Source organism: Pimephales promelas, chromosome 25 (assembly GCF_988280905.1).
Source record: "Pimephales promelas chromosome 25, fPimPro1.hap1.1, whole genome shotgun sequence".
Classification (NCBI taxonomy): Eukaryota; Metazoa; Chordata; class Actinopteri; order Cypriniformes; family Leuciscidae; genus Pimephales; species Pimephales promelas.
Window position 1 is genome coordinate 16,743,622 of NC_142793.1, and position 23,686 is coordinate 16,767,307.

General features: G+C 36.2%; 1 protein-coding gene across 3 annotated transcripts in view; it reads left to right on the plus strand.

The window, feature by feature from the left end:
• Nucleotides 1–23,686, plus strand: part of mical2b (microtubule associated monooxygenase, calponin and LIM domain containing 2b) — a 43,400-nt gene that overhangs the window by 15,341 nt on the left and 4,373 nt on the right. For 2 of the 3 annotated variants that reach the window (XM_089127994.1, XM_039647886.2), the window contains exons 6-33: nt 124–279; nt 562–662; nt 1,391–1,648; nt 2,933–3,048; nt 3,146–3,272; nt 3,343–3,433; nt 4,183–4,330; nt 4,940–5,139; nt 5,790–5,896; nt 5,989–6,057; nt 6,150–6,281; nt 7,748–7,867; nt 8,984–9,259; nt 9,488–9,598; nt 11,559–11,669; nt 11,794–11,886; nt 12,023–12,127; nt 12,769–12,955; nt 13,055–13,119; nt 14,473–14,551; nt 18,865–18,973; nt 19,262–19,338; nt 19,639–19,707; nt 20,590–20,699; nt 20,854–21,664; nt 22,557–22,630; nt 22,761–22,850; nt 23,125–23,218. In XM_089127994.1, the coding sequence (XP_088984120.1) occupies nt 124–279; nt 562–662; nt 1,391–1,648; nt 2,933–3,048; nt 3,146–3,272; nt 3,343–3,433; nt 4,183–4,330; nt 4,940–5,139; nt 5,790–5,896; nt 5,989–6,057; nt 6,150–6,281; nt 7,748–7,867; nt 8,984–9,259; nt 9,488–9,598; nt 11,559–11,669; nt 11,794–11,886; nt 12,023–12,127; nt 12,769–12,955; nt 13,055–13,119; nt 14,473–14,551; nt 18,865–18,973; nt 19,262–19,338; nt 19,639–19,707; nt 20,590–20,699; nt 20,854–21,664; nt 22,557–22,630; nt 22,761–22,850; nt 23,125–23,218 (4,086 nt within the window). The remainder of the gene's footprint in view (nt 1–123; nt 280–561; nt 663–1,390; nt 1,649–2,932; nt 3,049–3,145; nt 3,273–3,342; nt 3,434–4,182; nt 4,331–4,939; nt 5,140–5,789; nt 5,897–5,988; nt 6,058–6,149; nt 6,282–7,747; nt 7,868–8,983; nt 9,260–9,487; nt 9,599–11,558; nt 11,670–11,793; nt 11,887–12,022; nt 12,128–12,768; nt 12,956–13,054; nt 13,120–14,472; nt 14,552–18,864; nt 18,974–19,261; nt 19,339–19,638; nt 19,708–20,589; nt 20,700–20,853; nt 21,665–22,556; nt 22,631–22,760; nt 22,851–23,124; nt 23,219–23,686) is intronic. The other variant, XM_089127996.1, reaches the window with a different exon arrangement.

The following is a 23,686-nucleotide window of genomic DNA, read 5'->3' on the forward strand; positions in this document are numbered from 1 at the left end:
AAACATTACATGCCAAGTATATTTGCCATTAGGAATCAAAACAAACAAATAACAATACTTGGTTTGCAATCAATTCTAAATAAAAATCATGAATGCAAAGCTGGAATCCTCTCTCTGCTGCAGGCTTCAAGAGAAAGGAGTTCAGAGGGAAACTAGCCATCGCCATTACCGCAAACTTTGTCAACCGTAACACCACAGCTGAGGCCAAAGTGGAGGAGATCAGCGGAGTGGCCTTCATCTTCAATCAGAAGTTCTTCCTGGAGCTCAGGGAGGAGACAGGTCAGGTGACCTACTGTGCATGACGACAACATCACTACAACAAGAGCTGGATGATACAATGATTTAATGTTTTTAATACATATTACATCATAAGTGCAATACGAATCATTCATTAATGGTTCCCCTCCTTAAAATGGAGATGAGCAAAACTGGATTCTTCTGACACAGTTGCAATTTGTCAAGTTATACAGCGATTCATAAAACACCAGCAACAAAAGTTGTCATTCATTGTTAAACACTTTGCACAGTCATGCTAATTGACCTCATTTATCTTTTGTACAGGGATTGATTTGGAAAACATCGTCTATTACAGGGACAACACGCACTACTTTGTCATGACTGCAAAGAAACAAAGCTTGCTGGATAAGGGTGTGATCATCAATGTGAGTTGTGCGTTCTGGCGGGCTGTTCATGAAATGCCACAATATGTTGGAGTTAAAAAAAAATATTTAACATCATGGTAGTATTTGTTGTACTGCCTTTTAGTCTTCTTTAACGTTAGCCTTATAGCATAATTGCCATTTTGTGTTTTTTCTTGTTTTCCAAAGACATTGAAGCAATTATGCTATAATGAGACTAACTATAATCTGATTTGATCTTGATTTCTTTTTTAGATAATTGTAAATGTTTATCACAAAATGTATTTTAGGACTTGGATTAGAGTAAGTCTTAAGTGATTGAAATTAGCTTAATTTGCAAATGAGAAAAATCTATATTGAAGATCCTCACTATTGTGTAAAAACAATCATATGTGTGTTTGTGTTAGTACGTGTGCTATGCCGAGTATCAGTTTTTTTCCTATGATAACTATTACGAAGTGGATATTTTGTTCTTTGAGTGCATTAGAAAGTATTATTTCATGTTTATTAATGAAAAGAAACCCTATCGGGAAGCCTTGTGTTGGTGTCTGTGTTAGCTGTAGTTTCTCAGAGTATCATACAGGATATTACAGCACAGCTGCTGAGTGAATGAAGCTCTTTGTAGTATTTGGATATTCATCATTCATGAATATTTTTGTAGTTAATATTTCAAATGTAATATGTTTGTTTTTTTGTCATAATTTTCCATTTAAAAGCACGTTTCCTGTTTTTTTTTATTTTTATTTTTTCAGGACTATATTGAGACTGAACGGCTGTTGGCAAATGACAACGTGAACCAAGAGGCTTTGCTCTCGTACGCCCGTGAGGCTGCGGATTTTGGCACAAACTACCAGCTGCCCTCTTTGGATTACGCCATCAACCACTATGGCCAGCCAGATGTGGCCATGTTTGACTTCACCTGCATGTACGCCTCGGAGAACGCCGCGCTGGTGAGGGAAAAGAACGGACATCAGCTGCTGGTGGCACTGGTTGGAGATAGTCTTCTGGAGGTAGGCGTCATCTTATAGCATACTGTACTGTATATGAGGAGAAGGATAAATAGTTACATTCTTGATTTTATAGGGTTTTTTTTTTTCGAACTAAAAAAATACAATTTGTACCATATAATTATATTAGAAATGTATTGTGTATATACTAATGTATAATGATAATTATTTTTATATTATGATATTATTATAAGTAAATAATTAACTTGAATTTCAGAATATTTTGTCCACCTTTCCTATCAGCAACACATAAACTACACTAACCTTAAATATTAAATTTTTTTACATCTATACTTTCTTGTTTTGTGCTCTTCGTCATTTTCGACAATTTAACTTTATTTATTATTATTTTTTATTCTTTACTTAATCAGAATGGTACAAAACTTTTAAAGGTTTTGGTACTTGCTATGTAAATACACACAACAACAAAAAATCATGGACATGATTTGAAAAGGTTAAATGATCCTGAAAATAATAGTCACACATGTATTCCTCGCTGTTCAACATGACCGCTTTGGTAACCAAATGAAAATTAATTTCATCTGGTGGAAATGTTTGGTACTCCGCGAAACATTACTGGAAGCTCCTAAAATTTGAAATGCAACTTTTTTAGATACATGGCTTCGATTTTTCAAACATGTTTTGGAAAATGTGCATTTCTTATAAAATTAGTGTTTTTGTGCATTTTTCATAATAAACGTACAATTATATAACTTTAAGTTCACTTTTCTTAAAACTTCTCTAAACTCTTTCACTTCAGCAATGATCTGCAGTGTGTCTATAAAAAGAGAGTAAACTAAACTAAAAAGTCTGTGCTTCATGACATTCAAGGTTTATGACCATTTAAGCTGGAAATTGAATTTTCATGTCTATTCTTAAAAAGTGGTTAACATGTAATAAATGGATTATAACTACAGCATAAATATAATTTAGTATGATAAAACCCCGAAAAATACAAAATATTAAATAAACATTATCAAACCAAAATATAGTACATTTTATTTAATTGAAATTAAAATAAAAAATCAGTAATTCTTTACCGTCATCCAAGCAACAGCAGAGGGTTAAATGTATAAATAAGATTTAAATCTAATACTTTTTTTTTTAATGATTCACTTTTTCTTTTTTTTAGGAACCCACTGCATGCCTAAAATTAAACCGGCAAAAGATAGTTCACTTTAGGTTTAAATATTTCCTGACTTGCAACATGCCACTTAACTGTACAGTGTTTTGTTTAGTGTGGCCTGTAAACATGCCTTGTTTTCTGTACCTCTCATCGGTCTCCAGCCTTTCTGGCCCATGGGGACAGGATGTGCTCGAGGGTTTCTGGCTGCCTTTGACACAGTATGGATGGTGAAGAGTTTTGCTCAGGGCAAAGCACCCCTTGATCTTCTGTCAGAGAGGTGTGAACGTGCTCCATCACCACTGCAACTCTCTAATGAAAAATATTTTTTGGTTAAAAAAAAAACCCCCAATGCCCTCTGTTTTTTTTTATTATAGGGAGAGCATCTATAGGCTGCTGCCTCAAACGACCGCAGAAAATATCTCAAAAAACTTTGAGCAGTACACCATAGACCCAGCCACACGTTACCCCAACCTCAATTCATCCTGTGTACGATCACACCAGGTGAGGCCACTGCCCATTACCATGATATGCATCTGTCTTCCACCTGTAAATCATAATCTTTCTGTTTCAGGTTCGACATCTGTACATTAACGGAGAGCAGGACTTAAGTTCTCTGGAGCGCAGTGGACCCACACGCAGATCCGCAAACATCTCCAGACGAGGTAGATTCAATATTGTTTGTCTTAGAAATATAGCACCAAATTTGACCGCTTGATTCTGTTCTGATGTTGAAACGGTTCTTTCAGGGACCGTATATTGTGATACTACACAATATATATTGATATTGTGATACTATAATCACAATATATGACTAATGTCTTATTTTCACTCAGCCCAACATTCAGATTCCTCATACTGTAATTAGGGAATATGATGTAGTGGCTCCATGAGGTCCTTGTTTGTCTTACATGTCTCTGTATATTGGCTTCAACTGAATCTGGCCTCACGAGAACAAAGATTTCCACACCCTCTACTCAATGAAAAGGGTCATGTTTCATAACCAAATATTTAACAAAAGCATGTACCAGCTTTTAGTAAACCTTACTTGCACTCTAGTGAGATTTTATGTGTTTTACTCTGCTTCATGTGCAATGAAAATAATAAAAAAAAAACAGACAGTGCAAGTGGCTTGTATCATCATAAGGGTTATGTATGTGTGTATATATATATGAGAGAGAGAGAAATATGAATAGAAATTGTAAAAAAAAAAAAACGGGTCCTTGATGAATAAAAGTATTAATCAAAATAAATTAATATCACTGAACCCAAACTGGCAAGTATTATAAAAAGCAGGGTCTTATTTGTCAACATTCAAAATTTTGTCTCTGAGTCAGTATATGTATTATGGAATATAAGTTTGCCGCTCAAAAACGATTCTAAACCTCCTAATGATGGTACAATTTGATTTCAGAGTCTGAGGTGCGTCCGAGCCGGCTGATGCTGTGGTGTCAGAAACAGACCCAGGGCTACAGGGGAGTAAATGTGACTGACCTTACGTCCTCCTGGAGAAGTGGCCTGGCTCTGTGCGCCCTCATTCACCGCCAGCGGCAGGACCTCATGTGAGCAAACTCATATTGTCATATTGATTCAGTCGCATGATCTCACTCTCATACGGTTTGACAAATGCTCCATTATTTAGCGCCTCTTGGATCTCACACACGTGGCGGTGCCTCCTTCCCTTAAGCCATCAAAACAAGTGGTTTCCTTTTTCTGAAGGACAATAGCGTTGATTTTCAACTTAATATCCCCTGTGGCTTTAATTTTTTATTCAATAGGGTGAATAGATCAACAGGGACAAATAGGGAAGAGAAGCATTTCCAAAAGAAAGGGGAAGAAACAACATGCCCATGTCTTGACTTGTCCTCTCTAATCAAAACAAGACTCATAATTTACACTGGCGATAGCATCATAAAGTAATTTTCACGTTTCTGAAATTGCCATTAATCTTGCATCCTCTTCTGGATGTGACGGGGACTGAAATTATAAATCAGCTCATCCAGTCATCACCATTCTGTTTGACAAATATTGTTGTTCACCAAGGATACAGATTCCGAGAACACACATTCTCAGTTTAATGGAATGGCATTTCCACCTGATAAGGTCTTTTTTTCCTGATGCTCTCTCCTGATCTGCCACTTTCTCACTTCTGTGGTCTGTTCTTCCTCCAGTGATTTTAACTCCCTGAACGAGGCAGACTGCGCTAAAAACAACCAGTTGGCGTTTGACGTGGCAGAGCGGGAGTTTGGCATCCAGCCGCTCACCACAGGAAAGGAAATGGATTCCGAACGGGGGCCAGACAAGCTCATTATGGTGCTCTACCTATCCAAATATTATGAGATGTTCCACAACTCAACTCAGTCCAACACAGGTAGAGCTTTCCTCACTATTGCACCTCAATATAAAACACCAAATGAATTATCAAAAAAAAAAAATTATTTTGGGTGTATCAGTATTGTATTGTTATTAAAAAGTCTGAAATTTGTTAAATGTACTAAAATTCTGGGTTTAAATTTAAAAGAACGCTATATACCCCATGCACCCCAAATTTATTCTAATACTCTTCTTAAATGTACTTTATGCCAAATAAAGTGTGAAGATCTCAATGGCCACCATTTAAAGAATGTTGATCTCCACATTTGTTATTTAACCATTTCCAGATATAGATTAGCTTTATAACATGTTAAAGAGCTCAATGCATTGCACTGGATAGCAGTGCATGTTACTCATTCTGCATGAGTTACAGCAAGGCATTTTAAAAATGTTGGCATCGCAGATGTTAACTTGCAGATTGTGGGGTGCGGTGTTAGCTGATTTGTGCATCTGCTGTACACATGCTCTCTGGTTTTGAGCGTTCTCCAACTTGTAATGTATTAACAGTTTATTTTTAAATTCTTACTGTAAGCATCAGCAGTGTAGTATTAAAGGCACATGCTAGCATCTTGTTGATAACGCTGGTAGCATTTCTTGTGCATTTACATTGACAGTATGATGCTAAAGAGTCTTATGTTGTGTTTGCAGGTGTTCCCAAAGAGACTGATAGAAATAATGAAGACTATTCATCAAAAACGGCAAACTCTCATTACAACTCGTTAAATAACACACAGCTAAGGAAGAGAATCCCAAAGGTAGCATTTTTACCCTGTTATCTTCCTCTGTGACATAAATTGACACTTTAATCAATGTGAACCGAACCTACATCTCACTTCTTTATCCAAAGGTTGATAAGAAGTTGGAAGACAATGACACAAACAAAAAGAGGAAGAAGGCTAGCAGTCACCTGGAGGAGGTATGTTTACTTGCCCTTTTGGTGTTGTATGTTTTCCTTCTAAACATTGTTTATTGCTTTACTTCCTCTAATCGGCCGGTTTCTTTCTCCAGCTAACGTCCAATCAGAGTGCGCCCCCTGTAGGTGAGAGAGAGGAACAGAAGGAAAATAAGGTGCGCTTCATGGCAACTCAACTGCTGGCCAGGTTTGAGGAGAACGCACCAAGCTCTGGTTTGCGCAGACAGGTACGGCTCAACATCTCCGCTTTCTTTCTTTTATTAAAGAAGCCTACTGTATGTCCATCAGGAGATATTACTACATTTACGGTTCTTAAGGTCTTCTAAGCGTTAGCTGCTGAAATAACAATGTATATTGAGTCAATTTGAGGAGTTTTATCAAATGGTCGTTTTACCATTTGAGAAAGTTGGACCGTGAACTGCTCATGTGGTACCGATTCTCTTGAGGCAGTAGAACGAGCAGCCGGGATCTAATCCGGCTCCTTAACCATGCCTGTAATTCCATATGAATACCTGTCTTTGTCCAGTGAAAGTAAAACCTCTGGTTCATCATATTCAGGATCTGAGCATCACAGACCACAGTGAAGATATTTGATTTGGATGTGTGATGGTACATTTCAAAACATGACTGATGTTTTGTTTGACTGTCAGACAGATGTTTTATGTAGATGTGATACAGTTTTCAAGAAGCATGTGTAGTGGTTTTTCAAGAAAAAAAGTTTAAATCAGAAGAATAAATGTTTTGACTAGTTGTAATCCCTAATGCAGTGCGATTTTTCACAGTCAGCCTTCTGTTTTGCTGTCGGCTTTCCTTTTTTGAGATTAGCAGCGGTCATTAAATGTTCAAGCTGTTCAATTATAAGCTTAAAGGATGTAGGTCACTCATGGAGCGTTAATTCTCCATAACTGAATATGAACATCTACAGTAATGAACTTTCTTTGCTGTGCAGTTGAGAAGTTGATCATAAGGCAATCTGAGGTTTTAAGCATTTTATACTGTTTCATTCAGTCCACACCACAAATATAGCGATAATGCCACTGAAAAAAACGATATCGCAATTTCAGGGTGATTTTTTTTATTTATTTATTTTTTATTATTTTTTTCCAGCTGATGAACAAGAAAAACAGTGACAGCCAATCAGAATTCACCAGACTTTAAAGAGCTTAAAGGGATACTCCACTTTTTTTTGGAAATAGGCTTATTTTACAACTACCCCAGAGTTAAACATTTGAGTTTTACCGTTTTCGAATCCATTCAGCCAATTTTCTGATATTTAGAAGAATATCAATAACCAGAGAGTTTCTGGTCTCATTGACTTCCATAGTAGGAAAAAAATATACTATGGAAGTCAATGAGACTTCTAAATATCAGAAAAATCGGCTAAAAGGATTCGAAAATGGTAAAACTCAACTGTTTAACTCTGGGGGAGTTGTAAAATAAGCCTATTTCCAAAAAAGTGCAGTATCCCTTTAAGCATTTAAAGTGGCAGACTGCATAACTGAAGCGCATACTTGGAACAAACAGAACGATATCGTCCGCTGGTCTGGATGCTAATATAGTTATACTCATGGTATTTGTTCTTGATGTGAACGGGCCTTTCCTTTTTCTGTGGCTTTTTCTGCATTCCTCTGATCTCTTTCTATCTGTCCTGTTTCATCTTCCATCTCCCCTGGTGCAATGTTACCCAAACTAGTCTGAATCTGAGACCGACTCTGACCAGCCCGTATCTCTGGACATGACTGAAAACCCTCGCTTTGCCAAACCTAAGAGCCAGCCCGCACCCTCTCTGCCCCAAACCAAACCAAAATGGCAGGTACACTCAGCCAGCGTGTGAAACATCCATCATTCCACATTACTTACAATCACATGCATCAGTGTATTGATTTCATGTGTGTGTCCTCTGCTGATGTGACGCACATCCATGATGTTTCACTTGATCGACATTGTTCCTAGAATAACATTCCTATCAATCAATATGTTTTCCTATACCATACTACTATATGTTTTCCCATTATCAGTCATTCCATGTCAGTGGTTGTTGATCCAGGAACACATCCTACTTGGGTGAATAATGTTAAAGGTCTTTATGGGGTATCGTGAACGTGATTTCATGTTGAAGTACATGTTTGTTGATCCTGGAGTAACGCCCCTCAAATCTGATTGGTTGATTGGAAAGTTTGTCAAGTTAGGCTTACAACCAGGCTGCTTCAACATCAGTGTTATTCATTATCATTTCACTCTGATTGTAGGGATAAGTTATGGGGTAGGGTTAGGTTTAGTGGTAGGGATAGGTTTAGTAATACATTCTAACATGGGAATAAAATGTTGATCCAGGAACATGTCTTACTTGGCAAAGTATGCCATTTCGATATGCCAGTTTGAATTTAGACATAAATCTAAATAGGGATGCACAGATATATACACCTATGCCAATAATAACCCAATAATTATTTCATGATATGGCTAATAACCAAATTTATACTATTTTGTATTATTATTTTTTATTTATATAAAATTCAAATTTAAACGATTTAATATAATTCTTTAATTAAAAATATTTTAAAGAAAATGTAATTAAACATATTTTTTAAATAAATGTAAAATAAAACACTTAAACTTAAATAAATTGATGGTGCAAGTCAATTTAAACATCACAACGTTATAATGTGGTTGAAGAAAAATGGAAATTAATTTTAAGATTTGAGATAATATTTATAAATTATTACCAATTAATTTCATTATTTAAAAAAAATAACTCTTCTAAATTATTACTGTTTTTTTTTTTTTTTTTTTTTTTACACAGATTTAAGTCCCAGAATAAATAATCTAAATGTAAACTAGGAAATAAGCATGAACAATTCAAATATCCAATATCCTCAGTAGGCTACGATAATTGGAAGTCTAATATGGCACTCAATCATCCTTTCAGCCATCTCCTTATCTAAGACTGCTTGAATCTCAAACGCGGAATGAGACCCGCGAGCACACAGAAATCCAGTCCAACTACAAGAACACTGAAATTCCCTCAAGTTATCAGGCCAGCGAGTCTCGTCCCAGATCTCCTCACATTCCCTTCAAAGTGCTCCAGTCGGATAGTCATCTGCCCTCATCGACAACAGACCCCTCAAATTTACCCCCGTCATTCACTCCAGCCCTGGGTGGGACGTTGCACTGCCTGCAGAAGCTGGAAGAGGAAGTCAGTCAGGTGAATGCTGTGATGCATGGATCCAAAACAGACCAATTAAAACACTTTAGGAACGGCATAGTAAATATCTGGCAACCACCCATAACAAAAAAATAATAATTTAGATGATTACTTGGCCAATTTGATGTTGCATGCCATGCATGAATGTTTGTATTGTAAACTTGTATAAACTCATGGTTTTCCTTTCCTGCCTGCTTTCTGTGTCATCTGCCTTCGAATTATTTGCAGAGAAAAGTGCAAGCTGAAATGACTAGACAGTTCAACAAAAAGAGCATTAAAGAGCGAGCTCAGCAACTGAACGGTCTGTTCACTGGCACACCACCTCCACCTCCACCTCAGGTGAAAAGAGCAGAGTTGCCCGTGTCCGTAGTCCAAGTGCATCACTAATATTCGAGCATGATGTGTGCTGTGTGTTCACAACTGCAGTGGCCAGTTTAGTGTGTTTTACCAAGTTGACGATGTGAACAACTGAGTGCTTTTAGTTTTTGGTGTAACTGAAAATAGCCTCAGTATCTATAAGATCTTAAACTGTTCAGTTAGTTTGGCCTTGCTTGACCTCACGAGGGATTTTCCCTCTCTGAGGTTGAAAGAACTCCAGCATCCGGTGATCTCCATGCTTTATTTACATTGACCTTTTCTTTTTACATCCCGATTATATAATTATTGAACAGCACAACTGAAGCAGAAGAAGCACGCTTTCATTTCAGCAGAACTAATCAGGAATGCCTCAAATAGGCACGTTACGCTTGGCCGTTTCAATGAATGGAGTCCCGCTCTGTCCGTCTTTCACTTTTTCAATCTCTATGAAATATGAGACCAATATGATTATTTTAAGAAAGTGATTTGTTAAATAATATTATTATTATTATATGAATTGTTATTTATTGTAGTAGTTCATTTATCCATGTATGTAATATAACAATTAAAGTCATAGTCGTCATTTCAATATTAGCTACACAATGATAATAGATTAGTTTTATTTATTGTAGTAGTTTGTTAGTAAAATAATATATGCGTTTAATATTCAATATTAGCTACACAATGATAATAATAATAATAATAAATTATTAGCTGTAGTAATTTATTTACAAAAAATAACAAATGACCAAATATATTGCTACTACTTCTAGTACTACTAACAACAAATACTACTACTTACTACTACCACTACCACTACTACTTACTGCTACTGCCACTACTTACTACTACTACTACTACTGCTACTACTACTGCCACTATCACTACTTACTACTACTACTGCCACTACTACTACTTACTGCTACTGCCACCATCACTACTTACTACTACTGCCACTACTACTACTTACTGCTACTACTTACTACTACTGCCACTACTACTACTACTACTACTACTTACTGCTAATGCCACTACTTGCTGCTACTACTACTACTACTACTACTACTACTACTTACTACTACTTACTACTACTGCCACTACCACTACTTACTACTACAGGACTACTAGTACTATTACTGCTGCTGCTGCTGCTACATACTACTTACTACTATTACTTACGACTACTTATAACTACCACCACCACTACTACTACTTACGACTACTTATGACTACTACTTACTTCTACTACAGATTACTTAATACTACTTACGACTACTACTACTACTTACTACTACTACCACTGCTGCTGCTACTACTACTACTACTACTCACGACTACTACATACTACTTATTACTACTACTTATGAATACTTATGACTACTACTACTACTACCACTACCACTACTTACTACATACTACTTACTACAACTACTCACGACTACTTATTACTACTTACTACTACTACTACTACTACTTACTAGTACTACTACTACTACTACTCATTATTATTAGAATTAGTGTTGAAATATTTGATGTAATACTGTCATTTCAATGTTACCAACATAATAGTATTATTATTATCACTACTATTAGTAGTAGTTTATTTTAACAACAAATGTTTTATATAATACTAATTATCTACAAAAATAAATATAATACTGTAATATTAGCTACAATAATAGCTGATTATTTTGTTTATTATTATAATTATGATTTGTAGTTGTAATAACAAAATATATTATTTTTATTACACGACTTGTATCAACAAATGAATCCGTTTATTATTAGTAGTAGTAGTGCAATAACATCAATATTTACTATTTATAATTATTAAATATCTGTCCTTCCCTTCTGTCATCTTGCATTCAGTGCCTGAATAATCTGGAGATTGTAATGCGTTATTTCTTCTTCGTCTTTCTGCTCTTCTGCTCTCCTCACACAGGCAGATGAAACCCCTTCGCTTTCTCCTTCTCCTTTCTCAGTCCACACTATCACACAATGCTCTACTCGGTCTTGTCTTCTGTCTCCTGTTCCTTCAGTGCAACACGAGCAGGTAAAACATGATACTGGTCGTTTCAGGAGCTGACTGCATCTGCACAGATGAGTCACAGAGATCAGTTTGTTTTAACGCCTGAATGCAAGTAATGCTGAAAGGCATTTTCCCATTGGTTGCATAGTGCAGTGAAGATCCAGAAACACAGCTGAGCCACGATAAACACGCAGATCGCACTGAAATCAGACGTGTAGAGTGCCTTGATTCCTCCAAACAGGTATTCAAGATGCTGATAGTAGTCCAGTGACAACAAAAATCACTCTTCCCTATAGTTTTCCACTTTTCTTTACCTTTTCCTGATTTGCATTTGCATTTACTTTCTATTCTCTCTTTCCTTCACTACTGATTGCTAGAGAACAGTGGGGAAGGTTTCCTCTGCCATTGGGGTTAAAGCCGCTACATTGGCCATCTTATATGAGACCGATCACAGACCTAACAACCCCTTTACCCTCTCGCTGGTAAGCACTTTCTGTCCTGGGACAAGATGACCATGTTTCAGAGATACAGTTGTTTCTTCAGGCTGCAGAATCCTCAAATATAAAGAGAAGCCTTGATGTGAATCAGAAGTCATTTCATGTTCCCGACTAAGATTCAGTCTGTATTAGCCTCAGGATGTAGGCCAGCATCATGTGTTTTTCTTTCATTTCTCAGTTTTTTTTTATGTAAACTGATGTTTAAATCTTGTGATCTGTAGAAAGTGGAAAAACTGTGTATTTTTTGCTGACGGCCACAACTTTGTGACATTTTCTGTAGTTAAGAGAGTCTTTGTCCACAGATAGAGGCCAGAAGGTGTGCAGAATCTGGGGCGCTAATATATTTTTGTATCTGGCTCTAAGCACAAAGCTTTTCGGCTCATTTTGTCAAGAAAAATACTTAACTATTATGCCCTTTTCATCTTGTGTGATTGCACAGTGTGGCTCTGACTTGCTAATAAGTTATAACTTATGCTAATAAGTGATCATTTGTGGTCTTTTACTTCATGGACTAAGTGGTTTCCTAGCAGGTTTTGCCCTAATTTTCCATTAATATGCCTGGTCAGTGCTAGCAATATGGTAAAATACATCAGCACGCCATTTATTTATTTGTTTGTTTGTTTCAGACGAGCATGCGTAAGGAGTTTCCTCAGGGTCTGGGCGGCAGCGACACATGTCACTTCTGTAAGAAGCGTGTGTATATCATGGAGCGTCTCAGTGCGGAGGGATACTTCTTCCACAGAGAGTGTTTCCGCTGTAACATCTGCGGCTGCACACTGCGTCTGGGCGCTCATGCCTTTGACTCCAACCAAGGTGTGTTATTCGTGAGGATTGCATTTATGACATTTTTATTCATTAGACTGCTGTAGTGTTGAATGGAGAAAATGGTTCACTGTTGTCGTTTTCTTGCAGGCACTTTTTACTGCAAGCTGCACTTTTCTCAGCAAAAAATCAGCAGTAGGCATCGAAGAGGAGAGGTAATGTTAATATGTTTGATTAAACAGATGTGGTTTTTAAATCGACAACAGTCAGTTATAGAGTTCATTATACAAAATATTTGACTTAAGAATGCTGTGAACAGAACTATTTTGTGGTAATGTATTAAAGGAGTAGTTCACTTTTAAAAAAAAAACTTTTGCTGATAATTTACTCACCCCCATGTCATCCAAGATGTCCACGTCATTCTTTCTTCAGTCGAAAAGAAATTAAGGTTTTTGATGAAAACTTTCCAGGATTTTCTCCATATAATGGACTTCAATGGGAACCAAACGGTTCAAGGTCCAAATGAGAGTTTCTGTGCTGCTTCAAAGGGCTTTAAACGACACTAGATGATGAATAAGGGTCTTATCTTCCCTTCGAGTCATGACTCGAAAAAAGATTTGTTCGTTTGAATGAACGAGTTTGAACAGGTCAACGAGTCACGAACGCGCATCACAGAACAGAGTAAGGCGACCATTTGTGCTTCTAAAACATACTTTTTTAAATTATTTTTTATTTTTTAAATGACCGTTTTGCTAGATAAGACCCTTATTCGTCGTCTGGTGTTGCCCTTTGAAGCTGCACTGAAACTCTCATTTGGACCTTGAACCGTTTGGTTCCCATTGAAGTCCATTATATGGAGAAAATCCTGGAATGTTTTCATCAAAAACCTTAATTTCTTTTCGACTGAAGAAAGAAAGACATGGACATCTTGGATGACATGGGGGGTGAGTAAATTATCAGCAAAAGTTTGTTTTAAAAGTGAACAACTCCTTTAAAGCAGAATTGTTTTGTTTACTGTATCACATCATAATTTTAGTTGTTTTATTGTGTTTAATAGCAAATGAGGTGCACAAAAAATGTATGACATTTAAGTGAATGCTAATTATTGTTGTTAATGTGATTTTAATAATTATTAATGTTAATAAACTATAGATTATTATTATTATTATTATCCAGTCATATGATTTATTATTGTTTCATTATTATAAAGTGAAAATATTATCATTGTTAATAATCTTTATAATTTTTTGTTAATATTATTATTATTATTATAATTATAATTATAAAATGACAATATTATTGTTGTTTTATACTGGTATTATTTATAATATATCATTTCTAGTTAATAAAATTAATACAAATTAATAAAAATAATAATCTAGATTTGTTTGATATTATAATAATAATAATAATAGCTTATAATGAATAATAATTCAGTCTTGTTGTTTTTCTTATTATAAAATGAAAATATGATTATCTTAATGTATTATGCTGTATTACATTTATACAGCATAATTTATGTAAACAAATGTGACTCTCCTCTTCTGTTTCGTTACATCATCACACAGATCAACGGAGGCAGCAGACCCTCGTCCAGCGCTAGCTCAGAATACGCGGCCACCGACGGCCTCCGCGGCCAGCCCTCAGGTATTAGGAAATTTGGAATTTCCCTTATTAGGAAAAGTCTGCACTGGCCAATGCACGTGGGCCGCACACTGTTCGGTTCCCCCCGCCAGCTCGCCCGCTGGATGTATAAGGCGGCCCGGGCCGTAGGGCTACACATCAGAGAGCGCCAGGAGGACTATGTATTCCTTTATGAGCTGCTGAGTCTGGGTGTGCCCTTCATGTACGTGCTGCATGAGATCACGGCCCAGATGAGCCGAGAGGCCGTCGCTCCCTCCCCAGTGAGCATGATGTAGTCACTCCAGCGCTACCTGGGATGCGGTACTGCTGGACTGACGAGGGAAGGGGCTTCTTAAACTCTGTAGACCGGCTACACTGCCATGCTTAGTTTATTTGCCTATATTCGTTATAGTTTTGTGATCTATACGAAAGACGTTTCACCCATAATTCAAATTCTGTCATTTACTCACCCTGATGTCGTTTTAAACCTGTTTGACTTGCTTCTGTTCAGGTTTGGAATGACAAGAGTGAGTAAATGATGACACAATTGTCATTTTTGGATGAACTGTCCCTTTAAGCTGCAACTTCATTGGCCTACAGGGTTTAAGAATCATTCAGTGTTCGTATATTCATAATAAGATCCAAAGCTGATAAACTAAGAGCACTTTACTGAAGGGTTTGCCGCTTCATCCTAACTGCCTGAAACTGCCGGTTAACGTTACTGCGACGTTAAAGTTCGCATGTCCCCTCATGTTATGTGCAATGGAAATGCCAAACAGAATTAAAATGCATTTTGATGACTGTTAATGAGGAGGACTTTATCTTTCTGTTGTTGTTGTTAAAATGTTCACGATTTTTGTAGTTTACAGCCTTTTTGGGTACAACTACTTAAACTTTGTGTTTTTTTTTTTTATTTGTGATGTAATGCAAATAGTCGTTATTGGTGAAATGCATAGTTTTTCCTAATGTTAAAGTGGAGGAAATGTCCTTCGGGACCACCGTGACTTCAATTGTTTAATCAATTGGTGTGATGTAAAGCTTTAAAATGATTTTTTTGTTTCCTTTCACTGTTTTATCAGTGTCTAAGTGTACTGAATATGCATAATTATAGTTTTTTTTTTTTGCAAAATTTACCAATGATTTTAGTGCTATTTCTCTCTCAATTTCCTCCTTTCTCTTCATATTTCATTCTTCCCATCCTGTCCCACATCATATATAGTCTGTTTCAAGTTTCCAATGCTCCAACCCCTGATTGGCTGAACCGTGAGAGCAGGACCGCGATTGGCCTGCGTGGGTCAGGTGATCAGGTTGTTTGCTTCGCACTGGCTCCCTGCATATTCCTTGACTATAATATTAACCCTATTATTGTGAATGCAGCATGGGTCTAATGTATGAACACTTAAGCGTCACAAAACATCACCGTCTCTCACAGAAAGACGGGATTGCGTTTGTTTGTACCCAGAGCTAACATACTAACAGAAGTGCACTTGAACGCTTGACTATCCCAGCATGCTTTTTGAATGCATCCCTCACCGCGTCCCGTAAAGTAACCTCCCCTTCTTTCTCTCCGTGTTTTGTCCTCTCTGTTGCAGAGGCTGCTTTACTATCCCAGTCCCATGTAAGACCACTTTCTTGTTCCTTTTCCTAAAAACAAACTGAGGTCGTTAGATAAGAAGACTTTAGTTTTGCACAATTTAAAAGTTTTTTTGTAAACTTTAGCTTACTGTTTCTTGTACATTTCACAATGAAAGACTGTTTATCTTAATTTATAATATATTTAAAAGTTGTACGCATAAAATAAATCCATTTTTAACTCTAAAAGTTTGTTTCTGCCTTTTTGTCTACGATTCACTGAGCTTCCTGTAACCCACAGCCGTCCCAAAGTGTTTGTATTCATCAGTGCATTGATGAAAAGTTCTATACAAATATTTTGCTGCCAAGCAATTAATATGAAATGCAACACTATCACAGGTCAGCGCTCAATTAACCCTGTGCTAAATTTATCACATTCACATACACAACCCTCTCCATTTTTTCCCCCCCACATTTTTTAACTTCACATCCCACGATTTAAAGCATTGGAACGTCAACCTTTTTTTTTTTTGGTACATACATCAGACCCATTTAAAACTGTCTGAATTCTTGTATAGTCCAACTCAACTTGGTTCTTTTGGGTCTTTTCTATCCTTTCCTTTAATCTTCTTTTGGGTACTGCATTGCCTCCTGTTTTGAATTTAAATGATACAGAATAATCATGAAAATGATTTACCTTCATGTTCTGTTGAGGTTGACTTGATAATACAGTACTTTTGAAAAATGACACACAAATGTTTATTTTTTGAGCTCGTAAATTGTCTTTGGTCTCTCGCACCTCAAACAGAGCATGGAGGGTTAAATTAATTTGATTGATTCATATCCATGAATTTTCATGAATTTCATGAATTTTGCTTATTTAAAACCTTTTTTTTTTTATAAAGATTCACAGGGTCAAAAATGAATGAAAACATATTCAAAGACCTCCTCGTGTCTAACTCATTTGATGGACAAAAATGCAAAATTGAGTGCATTATCATATACATGAATGATGATCATGGAGCGTATTAGAGAAAAAGAGTGTGCTAAATAGTGAAAGATAAAAACTATTGTTGAGCATCAATCAAAACAGCCGTTCATACAGACTAGATTTTAGTGTATCTGCTTAATATTAAATACGAGATGAGAAATTAGTTCATATTTAGTGATGTTTTCACATATCATCATCTAATGAAAGTTTCAAATAGCTTGTACTGTCATTCAAACAGGAATTCAGCTTTTACAAGCCATTGAAATAGCCATCAACTAATATTTTACTAGTTAGAAATGTTCTATTCTAGGGACATGTATGTGGTATATAATAACATTATTAATAATAATACCAAATATTTAAATATTTTATCGGTTTACTTCATTTATTATTATTACTACATAATAACAATAATAATAATAATAATAGAAAGTTGTTGTAATAATAACAAAGAGAATGTCAATTAATAAATGTATTATTGTTCATAATAATAATATTAATAAAGTAACTTAATGAATTTAAATAATAGATTTGAAGATTGCATTTTTTTATTATTATCAATAAAATTAATGTATTATTATTATTATACATTTCTCATCAATTATTTATTATTCATTATTGATGATGATAATAATAATAGTAATATGATAGAGCTTAGTGATATTAATAATAATAAAATGCAATCTTCAAATCTATTATTTAAATTCATTAAGTTACTTTATTATTATTATTATTATGAACAATAATACATTTATTAATTTACATTCTCTTTGTTTTTATTACAGCTTTCTATTATTATTATTATTATCAACAACACTGAATAATAAAAAAATGATGAGAAATGTATAATAATAATAATAATAATACATGAATTTTATTGATATTAATAATAATAAAATGCAATCTTCAAATATAATTTTATTGATATTATTAATAATAATAAAATGCAATCTTCAAATATTATTTAAATTCATTAAGTTGCTTTATTAATATTATTATGAACAATAATACATTTATTAATTTACATTCTCTTTGTTATTATTACAACTTTCTATTATTATTATTATTATTGTTGTTATTATGTGGTAATAATAAAAAAGAGAATGTAAATTAATAAATTTATTATTGTTCATAATAATAATAATAATATTAATAAAGTAACTTAATGAATTTAAATAATAGATTTGAAGATTGCATTTTATTATTATTAATATCAATAAAATTAATGTATTATTATTATTATTATTATTATTATTATTATACATTTCTCATCAATTTTTTATTATTCAGTATTTATGATGATGATGATGATGATGATGATGATGATGATGATGATGATAATAATATGATAAAGCTTATTCATTTATTTATTATGTGGTATTAATAATATGAATAACACTCTAAAAAATGCTGGGTTGTTTCAACCCAATTTTGGGTCAAAATATGGACAAGCCCAAATGTTGGGTTAAAAATTCAATTAAATGTACAGTTGAAAGTTGAAGGTGAAGTTGGGTTAACTTGAATTACATTTTTAACCCAACATTTGAGTTTGTCCATATTTTTACCCAAATTTGGGTTAACAAAACCCCAGCACAATACAAATTTAGTAATTAAATTAATAAATCGAGTATTAATAATAATAATTATTATTTTTGTTATTAGTTGTTGTGCTGGTGATGTACAAGGTACATAGTCATTTCTCAGCATAAAGTGCATGATAGCAGAAGTCCAGTTTCTGAACGGAGTGTGTCGTGTGTGTGCGTGGACCCCGCAGGAGCCGAGTCGGACTCCAGAAGTCGTCAGTGTTTGCAGAAGCCCAGCGCTCCGGCTGAGAGTACAGACGCGACGGCCCTCTCAGACACAACAGAGCTCATCAACATGAGGTCGGGTCAGAATTTACCATTAGTCATGACGAGGAGCTGTATAGTGTAGACTTGTATACTCTAGTCACGTGTGTTGACGGCCCATATGAGACTGAGAGATACTCTTATTTCATTATTTCCACTATCATGAACATTTTTAACATTAATTCTAATTAATATTATTATTTATAATTAATTGTAACGTATTATTGATTTATTTTAATCAAGATAAAACACATTTAATTATTTTAAAATGATAATTTGTGTGATTTATAATACTTCATGCCTTTTATGTGCATGTTTTTGTAGTGAAATGAAAGGTTCATCTAAAAAGCCTGACGCTGCAGATTCTGCTCCTGCATGTCTCGATCCTCAACTGCAGAAAGGTCAGTGAACAGCTGATGTTAGTTACATTTTTCACAGGATCTCATAATATTGCCTTTTACAATGGCCCAAAAATGGGGTCCGTTCCTTTAATTTATACATTATTTACTAGCTCAAAAGTGTTGATTTTACACATTTTAGCCATCATTAGTGGAACTATAGAATAGTGAGCTATTAAATTGTGGATTTTTGGAAGCCATGTTGGTCTCTGCTGGGTTCTCGTCTGTCTTTTGAATGAGGTTAATGTTATTAAACGATCAATGCCACTTTAAGCGTTCATTCTGATGTCCTCTATTCATCAGTGAAACACTCCACTGCAAAGGGAGAAATTACCAACAAAAACAACCTCTGGAGGAAGAAAATTCGATCCAGTAAGTATCATTCTTCCAGTGTTCCATGAAAAAAACAACCATGGGAACCTTCAAACATTGTTGTGAGCCACGATCTTAAACCATAGGACCTATAGATTGAGTTTCTATGTACTTATGTTTCTGCTCAAGGATGTTAAACAGCTCAGAGTCTCTGTGTCTCGACTGAACGCTTAACCTTGCCTGTTGTAGTGGTGATGTCAGGCGCCACACGTGCGCTAATCTGATTCTGAATTCATGTGTTTGTTAATCCTCACTGGATTAATATCAGGCGTCATACATGTTCTATTAATAAAAGCTAATGCTGCTTTTGGTCACCCTGAACACATGTTCTTCATTATTAGAGCTCCATTTCTTTATATTTAGCTCTGAAGTAAATATCTGAAACCAAAACTCTGAAGGCATTATAGAAATAGTTTGAGACAACTTCAGTAAAATGTTTTTTGTTTTTTATGCTTGTCATATCCACCCTCTTCTCTAGAGGGCGCTGCTGGTCTGTTTCACAGCTATTGAAATAGACCAGGATTTAGTATAGTATTCAGACTATATATATTTTCTTCTTGAGTCCAAAAAAAAAAAAAGGACCCCGAAGCCCAGAAGTGTAAACAGGAAACGAAGACCATTTGAAGGTTAAAAAAAACACTTGCGTTATTATTTGTTATGTGATTTGATAACAACAATAATTTATTATGAATTTGGCTATGAGAAAAATTGTGCACAGATATTTTTAAGCTAGGTAGCCATTTCTCAACAGAGAGCATTATTATTAGTAGTAGTAGTATCTATTCATTTAACCATTATTCATGTTTTTATTGCTATTAATAATGTTAATTAGATCTGTAGTCACTTCTCAAAGCTCTTTTGTGGCATCATTTCCTCACCCAGCCCTGCCCCTCGTCCTGCTTAAGAAATTTCACCGTGGGAAACCAGACGGTAAAACTGAAGCCCCCGGCAAGGACGACGGAGACTCGGACTTTGAGGAGATCCATGAATCTGTAAACGGATTTTCATTCTCTTTTTTTTTTGTCTATCATTCTATCATCACGTCTATCTCCGAATGACTTAATTGCCAAAACCGTGTATAAATTGTTTGATAAGTCACTGTTCTTAAGTTCCATTAGCTGTTAAAGATGGTCTTTTCTCACACAGCTCTCCCCAAAAAAGCCTGCAACACAGACTACAGAGTCTGTCTGCCCCCTACTGGAGGACAAGAACTCAACAGCTCTTGATGAGATCCCAAAGATCCCTCTATATCGTGCACATTTTCATCCTGAAACCCCAAAACCCAGCACTTCCTCTCCAGAGCCTGTCGTCCCAGCCGTTCCCTCAGAGGCGAAGTCCTTCAGCCCCAAGAAGAAGCTCACGTTGTCTTTATCCGAGAAGGAGAAGCTGCTCAACTGGGAATTAACCCCACCTGGAAAGCCCTCAACTTCTGAAGGGGAACAACATGACAGGGCCTCTACGAATCCTCGAAATGATCAACCAGAACCAGAAGCTCCACCGAAACCAAGCCGTCCCCAACCCGAGCCCGCACCTCCACTCTTCGGCTTCCAACAGTGGGCCAACAGTCTCCGCAAGTCCTTCTCCGCCAGCAAAGGGAGCAACCCTGTGGTCCTCAGGAGAAACCGGCCTTTGAAAGCTAGGCCGTTGTCCGAGGGCTCCTTCAACCTCGGTGGTTTGCTTGGCAGCAGTATTCAGAGCAGCCAGGATGAGGAACACAGCTGCACGTCTACGGACGAAAGTCAGTCCAGAGCGAGGACTGGAAGCGAGCTCACCACGTTACTGGAGCAGGTGGCTCTCGGCTCCAAGAAGGGCACAAAAGATGACATGGCCTCCTTACCGCCCAGAAAACTCAATTTCTTCTCCTCCCTGCGCATTAAGAGGAGCGAAGGAGCAGATAAGAGCAGAGGAGACGACCAGAAAGACATCTTGACCATTCTTTCCAGGTTTAGAAGCAAAGGTAATTGCAGGTTAATGGTTTCAAATTATAGGCCGACCGATAAAGGATTTTGAAGGCTGATACCGATACAAAAATTTGTTGGTTTTAAAATCCGATATTCCGATATATCGGCCGATATTTTTATTTTTTTTTATTTCAAAAACGCACAACAAAATATTGAGTTAAGAGAACTGATGGGATGTTCTTTTAATAGTTATTAGAGCAATGTTTGTCTCATGACCAACTCACCATGAACACACTTCACCGATTATCTCACTCACGGATAATTGGTTCTCTCTGCCCGACTCTGGCTGGATCAGCAGGTTACAGGATGTGTGGCGCGTTATACACGAGTGTTGCCAACGGGGACAGAGTGCCCTTTGGTGGACAAACTATACAACTCCAACACTCATGACATGGTTGAAGGGTGATTCGTCCATTTTTATTTTATTTTTGAAATATTCATTTATCGGCCATCATAACTGCCGATACCGATATTTTAGAAAATGCCTAATATCGGCCGATAATATCGGCCTGCCGATATTATCGGCCTGCCGATATTTCAAATCAATAAATATAAACAAGGAAAGCACAAAGTGCAAGCGGGAACATGTTCACTCTTCTGAACAGAACCGTTACCATCATCATGCATATGTAAGATATGTGAGTGAGTGTTAGAAATGTACTTGGTGCTTTTTTTTCGTCTTCAAACCAAACTTGCATCTTCAGCCGACAAAGTTTAAATCCCGTCTGGCTAGCGCTCTTCCCATAATGTTTTGAACTCGTTTACACTACGAAAGTGTTTTGTTTTACACTGTGTTTTCGACTACCTCTCGAAGCTCTTATTTGTTTATTTAGGTATTGACCGATAATTCCTTGACCTAAATCATATTAAAAAAAATTGTATCCACAGCTTCTGCTCCGGAACCACAGCAACAGGAGTCCAATTCATCCAGTGAGGAGGAACATGACCCAGACTCACAAAGGGTAAACAGCGCTTCTCAGCACTAAAGTAACAACTAATGTTATTCCAACTCTGTGTGCAATCTTCTACAAATTTCAAACACAAATCCCAGTTTGAACCATGACTTTTTTTTGCTCATTATTTGCTATAAAGACCCACAGTGGCACCTCACGGAAGAAAAAGGAGAATACCGCAGTCCAACAAACCAAGAGAGATCAGCTGAAAAGACTTCACAGGGCTCAGGTATGCCACGCATAAACACATTTATACAACTAAATGAGTCACCAGAGTGTTATTGTATTCAAAAAAATTTAATTAACAAATATCAAGATAGAGTGATAACCTAAATAACTCATTTATGAACTACTCTTTGAGGATGTTTTGTCAGATTTATCCTCTTACTGGGGACATTTTCCCATAAATTTCACTTCAAAACATGGCTGCTTTAGATACGCACATATGAATTGCATATATTCCAGTTAGTCAATGTATGTTCGGGTTGTGGTGTGATTGGCAGGTAATCCAAAGACAACTGGAGGAAGTAGAGGAGAAGCAGAGAGCTCTGGAGGAGAGAGGTGTGGCTCTGGAGAAGGTCCTCAGAGGAGAAACTGGTACGGAATATTCAAACACAGTCACACATTATTACATCTAGAAGTATATTATTTAAAGTGCCTCATTATCAGTCCCATTACATGTCCCTGGTCTCCATCCACTCACTTTGTGATGGTGATATGATTATTTAAAGGGGTGTTATGACACTTAAGAGTCGACTTTCATTTCGGTTGCTGACAGCTATACAAATGAAGCATGCAATGCCGTCGGCCTATCAAGCGTGCAAACTTGCAGTCGCGAACAAGATTTCACAACCTTATGCCTTAGACTTGTTCTTGAATTCATTATTATATTATTTTTAACTCTATTGGTTTTGTTTTACCCTGTTTATTTCATATGTTGCACAGGAAGTCAGCAGGGAGTGACTTGATAGGGTTTCTCTTCTTAGATATAATGACTTGCATACAATTAGATCTTTCTTTTTCTTTTTTAGTTTAATATAAAAAATGTATAGTTGTGTATGTATA